Below are 10,008 nucleotides of genomic sequence, written 5' to 3'. Positions count from 1 at the left end.
ATTATAATATTTATGTTTAATCCTAAGTTAACCTCTCTCTCCTAATTCTTCATAATTTTTTCTGGAATTTCATATTGATGTGATTTTGAATAGTTGAGTTGAACTTTATAATTAATTTGGATGCGTTGAATGAAACTTAATTTTAAAATGTATGATAAATATTTTTTATGCAAAAAAAAAAATAAAAAATCAGGGATTCGGGGGATATTCCCCTGACGGGGATAGGGATGGGGATTCCCTAAAACCTATTAAATGATGATGGATTCGGGGACGGGACCGGGGATGGAGAGCGGGGATGAGGACGGTGATGGTATTGTCATACCCAGCCCTTACTCGACCCGTTGCCATCCCTACATGGGCCATAAGCATCTTACTAGTCTGAATCATGATTACGTTAAATTTCTCCTTTGATTAAAAAGAAAACATTACATAAAATAATTATTACTTGGTATACAAATTTTTACTTATGTTACATTACTTTATATTGTCACCCTACTCATTTTGTTTACCATTTGTGCTTAAGTGTTAATAATTAGTTAAGCCGTTGAAAGTACTGTTATACAATTTTAAGGATTGTGATTACCAAACACGTTAATTGTATTAGTAAATTCTGCCAGCACACATCATGCTCTAGCCGTCTGAATTCATAAAAAGAAGAAGATGATGTTCCATGGAAAAACAATGAAAGGAAGAAGAAGATGTGAATCAAAGGAGGAGAAAGACACAAGTTCCCGAATCTCTTTGCCATATGATGAAATAAAAGTCTCTCTGCTATATGATGTCATAAGCTCCAACTGATAACTTTTACCCTCCGTTTGGATGAATAAATTGAAAATTGCATAGAATTCTTAAATGACAGAATTTAGATCCCTATCGTTTAAATTTGAGGATTTCATTAATAAACCCATTTTAGCATGACATATTATACAAAAGCCCACACCACACCCCTCTCTCTCTCTCTCTCTCTCTCTCTCTCTCTCTCTCCTTTTGGAGATTTGGAGCTATCTCGCCTTGTCTCCTTCGATTTCCTCGTCATGCAACCACAATATCTCGTCAAGCCTTGTTGCTCACTGGGCGTGAAAATCGAAACCGAACCACACCGAACCATTTATTCCCATTAACCGAGGGACTTGGTTGTTGAGGGTGTTAGTTCGGCGTCGGTGCTGGAAATTATTCTACTGAGGGTTAGATTTGGTGGATGGTTTTGGCTCAACACCAAACCAAACCAAACTGAATCCACCCATAATGTCTATAATTTGTCCTCTCAGAGTCTCATTGAATAGCACCACAAATTATCCATTTACATGCAAAGTCTATGAAAAAAATGAAGTTTTTGGAATCTTGTGCAAAAAAAATTATTTTATTTTTGTTGAAATGCTCCCAAAAAAACATAACATAGCTTAAACATATATATTAAAACAAAATTAGGTTTTTTTAAAAAAATTACCACTTAAACTAAATTACATCACAAATTTTTTTAGAGCCCCAACCATACAGCACCTATTTTGTGGAAGATACCTTTATAACCCATATATTCCACTGAAGCTCTAAGGCCCCGTTTGGTTCATGGAATAGATTTGAGGGGAAATCATTTTCTATGTCATTCCCAAGGAATGGAAATGAAAGATTTCTTTCTCACGTTTGGTAATGTCGGGAAAGTAATCCGGAAATTTCACTTTATTTCCTTTCTCATGTTTGTTTTGAGTAGGAATGGAAAACAAAGTTTGTATAATTTTTCAATTATACCCATATTAAATCAAATAAAAAAAGAATGCATTTAATGATACGTTGTAATTATAAATTGTTCATACAGACAAAATAGTCATGAAAATTGTGAATTGAATGTTGGCTCATTTTCCCAAACTTTTCCATGAGGAGGGAAAACAAAATCCAAGTTAAGAGGAGAGCTTCACTTTCCCTCTTACTTTCCCATGTGCAGGGCAACCATTTCTCATGCATAGACTTGCCAAATATGGGAAAGCAATTGAATTCCCATTCCTAAGCCTCATTTCCCATGAACCAAATGAGGCCTAAATGGGATTTTGTCCACGATCAATTTGTTAGCTCCCTCTTTTAGGTATGATTGAGGATGCTGTTATGACCCTTTTCTGATGAGACAAATGAGTAAGCAACACATGCCACATAAGTTGTTAAAATACAATTTTACTTGCTTCATTCGAATAATCCCTTGAAGATGCTTCTAGATAGAGTGGAAATTCGTAAACTTCCGAATAGTAGAGTGAAATTTACCATTTTTTAAATATTATTTTTGCTAATCTGATCAGATGGTATTGAGGGTTGGAGGAGTTAGTGGACAGGTGTCAACATCTTAAATTTCTCGAGACGCAGGGGATTTTAGAGGAATTGGGGCGAGAAGACCTCAACTCCAAAGCAACGGCCGCAATTCTATTCTGCACTATGAAAAAAAGAAAAACCTCTCTTAAACCCCCCTTAATTACATTTCGTCTCCAGAGCTCCTCTCTCACTCTAGGCCGGCACCAAAATGTTCCTCCACAGGCAGCGCCCCGCCGCACTAACCGAAGCCCTCCAGCTCCAAATCCGGCGCTACGCCCAATCCGCCACAGCCTATCTGCTCCACCAGGAACCGGAAGTGGAACCCGACTTTCAGTCCACCTTCCCGAGACCCGACCCGAAATACGCCGAGACCATCTTCGCAGTCCCACGCACCGCCTCCGGTAAGAGCATCTCCGCTAACGAGCGCAAGGCGGGCCGCGTCCCTAGCATCGTCTTCGAGCAAGAGGACGGCCAGCACGGCGGCAACAAGCGCCTCATCTCTGTACGGACCAACCAGATCCGAAAACTCGTCGGTCATCTCGGCCGCTCTTTCTTCCTCTCCAGGCTCTTTGACCTCGAGGTTCGCTCCGACTTCGACTCTGAAGACATCGTTGAGAGGGTCCGCGTTTTGCCTCGCATGGTATGGTCTGCTCTGCACTCTGTTTATCTTCAGAAGATTTGATTTTGTTTTTGGTGTGTTAGGGTTTATTTGATGTTGGGGTTTTGTTTGTTTGTTAGATTCATTTGCACTCGGCCACGGACGCACCGCTTAATGTGACCTTCATAAGGGCTCCTTCTCATGCTTTGTTGAAAGTCGACATTCCTCTTGTGTTTCGAGGAGATGATGTCTCTCCTGGATTGAAGAAAGGTAAATTTGAATGCATACAGGGGTGTGACTGCCTTCAAATACAACATATTCTTAATTCCAACTATACATCTTTGTATATTCTTGATAATTTGGCTAAATTTGAATGGAGGTTGTTAGTTTTTCATCAAAAAATTGTAACATATTGATAGATGAATTAGTTTCTCAAAAGAAATTTAGTTTTATCCGGTCCAACTCAACGTTAATGTATTACAGTAAAAGGATTCAATGTCTTTGATGTTGCTTTCTGCCTAAAGGTGTGCGTGTTGTTTTTGATTTTCTGTTTTATGCAATGATCATGCAATTATGTATGCCCTTTGTGTGTTCTATTCTATGCTTTTGACATCAGACAATTAGAAAGCTTTACCTCCAGGTTTTGACAAATCTAGGTTCATTTTGTTGTCTTGGTAAATTATATATATTATAGGATAACAAGAAAAATCTCCCTGGTCATATGATTGTAATGCTGATTTTTCCACTGCAGAGATTATGTACATCATGTTTATGGTACACATTCCTTTCAACTCCTTGTTTTAATCCATCTCTTGATCTTGCCCTTGATCTTACATGATAGTGAAATAAAGTTGAAATTGGGGAAGAGTAATGCATATATGTTTCTTTTTCCCGTAATTTCTGGATCAGTGTTTTAGAAATTCAAATAGTTATACTTTAAAACCTTTGAAGCTGGCACCTAATGTTTATTTTGCATGAATTTTATGAACTAGGATTTCTGAGACACTGTATTTAATGGTTTTAATTTTCAACTTTATGCTCTAAGGAGAAGGATAATCACATAAGCAGCACTTATTTGGACTATTTTATCTTCAGCCTAAGAATTAGATTGTAGGTACATGTTAGTATTCATAAGTTTTTATCGTTGTTCACTTCTTCAGTTTTGAACTATTCTACGATGATGTCTACTTGGATGATTTCGTAATTTGAATTAATCCATGATAAAATAAGGTGATAAAGTAGACTTTCTTGTGTTTCCTTAATCCAACTCTTCATTTAATTTATGGCAGATTTATAAAATTGAGACAATTGCACAGAAATTTTCCTGACAGATTTTTATTATGATTCAATATTGATGAACGACTCATCTACAAATCATGAAATGACTTGAATTTTTGATATGTTGAACATATATGTGTCTTCTTATATACTGGAAATTTTCGTGATTATTGGATATTAATTTTAGTTATTGATGTCACTTGGCAGGTGCTTACTTAAATACAATCAAGAGGACTGTAAAGTTTCTCTGCCCTGCAGATGTGATTCCTCCATATATTGATGTGGATCTGAGTGAGTTGGATGTCGGCCAAAAGATATTAATGGGAGATCTCAAGGTTCATCCGACTCTAAAGCTTATTCAGTCAAAAGATGAGCCTGTTTGTAAGATCATGGGAGCTAGAGTTTCTGAACAAAAGAAAACTAAATAACTGCTATGGTTGGATTTTGGCTGTGCATTATCATGAAAATTTGATGGCATCATTATCCCTTCTCAGCTAACATGTTTACGACCACATATCTTTTGATTTGTAATGGCTGTGAAGGACAAGGCAATAGAGTTTTCACCCTCTTTTTTTGCCTTTTTGGGTTTCTTTATCTTTTGACGAGGGAGCGTGGGGAGTGGCAGTCAAGGATGCCGTAAAAGAGAGGAAGAAACTGGGTCTGCTTCGTATCTCTTGTGAATCTGATCTGAAATTCTATGGTAATAAGCATTTTAGTTCACAGATATTCTCAATGGACACGCTTGGGCGGATGTCGCTTGCTCAGTTTCTATGTTTATTTGTCAAATTCTCTCATCCATAGTTTTGTAAGTTTGGGCAGATTTTATTTTGGAAAAAGAACCAACTACAAACAGTTTGGGAACCAGAATTGGTAACATTCTAAGCACAGTAGACATAATTAGAAGAATGAGGATGAATGCAAAACTTCAGCCTGTATTTATTGAATGGATGGAGTACACAACAGGAGAGCTAGCCCTCTCCTTCCATGGCTTAACACAGAATCTCTCTTCTAATTATAAACTTTGGTACTCAAGCAATAGAGATTACCGCCAGGATTAACATTAATTTGGTTGCAATAATCATTGTAATAGTTATATGGGCTTGAACTTTTCCAGGTTCTTTACCATCGCATTCCACAGCGCCATTAATTTGTGGCTCCGAATCCTTGGCTAACAAGAGGAAGAACACTGTTCATCCAATACCACAGGATGAACACTGTTCATCCAATTCAAAATTAATGTAATCTATCGGGAGAGAGATACAAACTCGAGTGCAAGGGGCAAACTCTCTGTCTGGACCAACTACTAACCAACTTCTGCAATATGCAAATAGTTAAAAGAAACCTTGTTAATTTTGAGTAAACGTTCCCCCCTCCCACAATGTGAGGTGAATAACCTGAACTATATATGTTAAGCTTTAACATGTAATTTTGAATACTCAAGTATCTTTATACTAGTATTTTATACACTATCCCCCCAAACTTGCAATTATTGCTCCACCCTTGATTGTAGGAGAGATGTTATAATAGAAAAAGCAGGGTGTGGAGAAGAACAAGAGCAGGTGAATATCCATTTTCCTACTAAGAGTGACATGGTAAAGCATGTAAATATATAGAAACACATATTTGTGTATGTATCTTTGTACAAGGTGCACATTGTATATATGAGAGGGGAGAGGAAAAGAATATCTTACGGCCAATCTCATGAGTGACATGAGCAAAGAAAGCTGCAATTTCCCGTTTACAGTGTCAACCGAACCAAGTCTACCAAAGTCAGAAAATGAGTTGACAGGGTCAAGAAAACCCCCTCAAGTGTAGAAGTTCTTCCCAGCACAGTCTGAAGAAGCCTGGCTTATGATCCCATTGAAGAATTCTGGAGTTACTATATCAGCCACAGACGAACCAACATTGGTGCTTGGTGTGGTTGGTGTGCCGCCACCGCCAGTACAAGGACCTTGTTGACAACCCTGGCTGCAGTAATCTTTGCCGGTGCCGCAATAGCCATATTGGCTAAAACATAGTCCTGGGGCACAGCCACAATTTTGTGCTGTCACATTTTTTAGCAGTGCTCCAGCTACAAATACTATTGCAATGACGCTTATTGTAAGGTATTTTGTTGTATTGTGGAAAGCCATTTTGGTGTAGGGAATGAGAATGAATGTTAAGAATTTTTTTGTGATCTTGTTGGCTATTTAGGAGAAACATAGAGTTTAAAATGTTCATCACTTCCCCAGAAAATACATTTCTGGTTGCACAGGAGACTTTCCATGGTCAATAATCTTATTAATTTAGCTACTTAATTAGGTATTTAATCACTTTAGCCGGCTTACCTAGAAGAGATAGGGTTTTATATGTTGAGGAGAAAAAGTCCGGGAATATATAACAGTGGTCACAGGGATACCACATTGTAATTATATGCACACTTAATCTCTTTAATCATTTGAAACCATTTACAGGGAAACACAGGCTGCCCATCGATTGCGGAGCGAACACGTAATATTCCATTGACTGACAGAGTCTTCGGATTGTCTATCGTACAAACTATATGTCTAAAGAAACCTAAGAGTTTTGAACATATATCGTTTTCTTAGAAATTCTTTGTGTGGGTGTTTATGCGAAATCTGAAATTTTCGTGATGGGGACCGAAGTTGTTATGAACCAAATTGTGGCATATATGACATGATTTGATCAAACAGAGCAAACAGACTTAATGCAACTTCATAAAGCATGCAGCAACATTTTTGGCAACAGTAGCTTCCGAATTCAAAAAGATAAATCAGGATACCATATACAGTAAACTGTTTGCCTCAAGACAGAACCATGGATTACAGAAGAAAGTTGGTTCCCATTCCAGTGATGGACAGAACATGCCATGAAAGAGGTGCATGGAAAACTAGTGCCAATACAATCCACACTGAGGAGAAGCACCTGAGACCATGTGAAATGACAATAGGAACACTGGAACAAGAAGTAAAAATACGCGGGTGATTTCTGACCATTGATCAAATTTCTGTCCCAATCTCTAATGTGACATTTTACAACTTGGCAGGTGCTTATTTAAATACAATCAAGAGGACTGTGAAGTTCCTCTGTCCTGCAGATGTGATCCCTCCATATATATATATTGATGTGGATTTGAGTGAGTTTGGATGTCGGCCAAAAGATAGTAATGGGAGATCCGACTCTAAAGCTTCTTCATTCAAAAGATGAGCCTATTTGTAAGATCACAGGAGGCGAAGTTGCTGAACAAAAGAAATCTAAATCACTTTGCTGGCACCATTATGCCTTCTCAGCTAACATGTTTACGTGTTACCTTCGACCACATATCTTTTGATTATGGCTGTGAAGGACAAGGCAATGAAATGTCTGAGTTTTCACCCACGCGAGCCTAGGCAATTTTGCACCATCGATCATTGTGCGATCCAAATTTGATCAATGAACTAACTGAGAATTTACAAGCAACCACAATTCACCTTCAATAAGATCAGGACCACCAAAATTGATATCATTCTAAGCACTGTGCACATATATATTAGACAATGAATGAGGATCAACACAACTTCAACCTTTATTTATTGAATGGGTGGAGTACACAACAGGAGAGCTAGCCCTCTCCTTCCATGGCTGGGAGGGAGCAACTAATCAGATTGCCCTTTTATTCATTATCTAAATAATTAATAAGCTTTGATCATGTCTAGAAAGAATATCTCTGCTTATTATAAACTTTGGTCTTCTAGCAATAGAGATTACCGCCAGGATTAACATTAAGTTGGGTGCAATAATCATTGTAATAGTTGATCCGGGCTTGAACTTTTCCAGGTTCTTTGCCATCGCATTCCACAGCACCATTAATGGCTCGGATTGTAGCTCCGAATCCTTGGCTTACAACAGGACGAACATTGTTCATCCAAAACCACAAGGCCGTCTTGAATGCAACAGCAGCGTCTGAGGCCACGGTTTCAGGAGAGTTTAGGCCGTCAAAGCCAATGCTGTTTCCAGCAGCTCCATAATTGTAGTTCCATGTTAGTTGGAGTGGTCCACGCCCGTAGTATTGTTTGTTGGGGTTGCATGGATAGTCTGTTCGGGTTGTGTCGCAGTAGGTTCCACGATTTATCTCTTCAATGTAGCAAAAATCTGATCCAAAAGAAAAAGTGTTTTTGTTAGGTTCATCTGTGTTTTCTTTCTGTTATCATGTAAGATAGAAAACGCAGGGTGTGGAAAAGAAAGAAGGTGAATATCCATTTTCCTACTAACTAAGAGGAGTGACATGGTAAAGCATGTAAATATATATAAACACATATTTTTGCATATGTATCTTTGTACCAGGTGTACATTGTATATATGAGAAGGGAGGAACAGAATATCTTACGCCCTGTCTCATGAGTGACATGAGCAAAGAAAGCTGCAATTTCGCGTTTAGAGTCGTCAACCGAACCAAGTCTACCAAAGTCGGAATATGAGTTGACAGCGTCAAGAAAACCCCCTCGAGAGTAGAAGTTCTTCCCGGCACAGTCTGAAGAAGCCTGGCTTATGATCCCATTGAAGAAAGCTGGAGTTACTATATCAGCCACTGACGAACCACTCGGTGTGGTTGGTGTGCCGCCGCTGCCAGTACAAGGACCTTGTTTACAACCCTGGCCGCAGTAATCATTGCCGGTGCCGCAATAGCCATATTGGCTACAACATAGGTCTGGGGCACAGCCACAATTTTGTGCTGTCGCATTGTTTAGCAGTGCTCCAGCTACAAATACTAGTGCAATGACGCTTGTAAGGTATTTTGTTGTATTGTAGAAAGCCATTTTGGTGTAGGGAAATGAGAATGAATGTTAAGATTTGTTGTTCTTGTTGGCTATTTATAGAGAAACAGAGTTTGAAATGTTCATAAAACTTTTCCCAGTAACTCGTTTCTAGAATGCATCTCTAGGAGACTTTTCATGGTCAATAATCTTATTAATTTACATACTTAATTAGGTATGTAATCAATCTAGCTTGCTTACCTGGAAGAGATATGATTTCATATGTTAAGGAGAAAAAGTCCGGCAGTATCAGCGGTCGATGAGTCAATATATCTCATTCCCAGACCTCCACTTGAGCTAAAAACACAAATTTTCATGCACCAAATTAAAAGCTAAAAAAGATCTTTAATAATCCCTGAAACCTTTTACACGGCAAAGAATGAATGGATTAAGCTGAAATTAAAAGCTACTATTTTTACAATAGTCAAAGGAAAACACAGGCTGCCCTATCGATTACGGAGGGAACATTATTCCGTTGACTGACAAACTCAAAAGAAATAACAAGAGAAACAAACAGAAAGAGTTCTGCCAACTTTTACCAAGTCCAAGCTTTTTAAGCTTTGGACCACTGAAGATTTTTATTAAAGTCGTCCATCGTACAAAATATACTTCTAGAGAGGAACATAGAGTTTTGAAATGCGCATATATATATATATATATATATATACAGTCCCCTTCTATTGAGGGATCCCTCAAATAATTTTATTTGAGGGACGCCCTTTAGGGTACCCTACAATTCTTTTCCCAATAATCCAAACCATCTATTTTTTAGGTATTCATTCATAGATCATCCTTACAAAAAATTAGACAAATCGGAAACCGTTTCGACATCCAATTGTGTCTTACAAAATCAATGAACACGGTGCTTTAAGAAAAGTACTAAAATTTCAATAACTCAATTGAGTGGTCACATGATATCGGATTCAAGTGATTTTTTGTAGAGATGATCTTTGAATGAGTATCTACAAAATAGACGGTTTGGATTAGTGAAATACAATCCGGAGTGGGGCCTACAAGGGGTGTCCCTCAAATAAGCTTATTTGA

General features: G+C 38.1%; 3 protein-coding genes across 3 annotated transcripts; 1 reads left to right on the top strand and 2 right to left on the bottom strand.

Annotated features, from left to right (window-relative positions):
• LOC18793968 (50S ribosomal protein L25) lies at positions 2,353 to 5,115 on the top strand. Its single transcript, XM_007227252.2, has 3 exons — positions 2,353 to 2,935; positions 3,034 to 3,163; positions 4,379 to 5,115. Exons 1-3 carry the CDS (start codon positions 2,504 to 2,506, stop codon positions 4,597 to 4,599), a joined length of 783 nt encoding a protein of 260 aa, XP_007227314.2. The 5' UTR covers positions 2,353 to 2,503; the 3' UTR covers positions 4,600 to 5,115.
• Positions 5,977 to 6,303, bottom strand: LOC109949214 (endochitinase PR4-like). The gene has a single exon (XM_020564240.1). The coding sequence runs from the start codon at positions 6,301 to 6,303 to the stop codon at positions 5,977 to 5,979; it is 327 nt and encodes a 108-aa protein (XP_020419829.1).
• Positions 7,713 to 9,007, bottom strand: LOC18792200 (endochitinase EP3). Its single transcript, XM_007226482.2, has 2 exons — positions 8,538 to 9,007; positions 7,713 to 8,302 (listed from the first exon to the last, which is right to left on the bottom strand). The coding sequence occupies exons 1-2, from the start codon at positions 8,965 to 8,967 to the stop codon at positions 7,902 to 7,904; spliced, it is 831 nt and encodes a 276-aa protein (XP_007226544.1). The 5' UTR covers positions 8,968 to 9,007; the 3' UTR covers positions 7,713 to 7,901.

Source organism: Prunus persica, chromosome G1 (assembly GCF_000346465.2).
Source record: "Prunus persica cultivar Lovell chromosome G1, Prunus_persica_NCBIv2, whole genome shotgun sequence".
Lineage (NCBI taxonomy): Eukaryota > Viridiplantae > Streptophyta > Magnoliopsida > Rosales > Rosaceae > Prunus > Prunus persica.
This window is presented reverse-complemented; position numbering and strand designations above follow the sequence as displayed.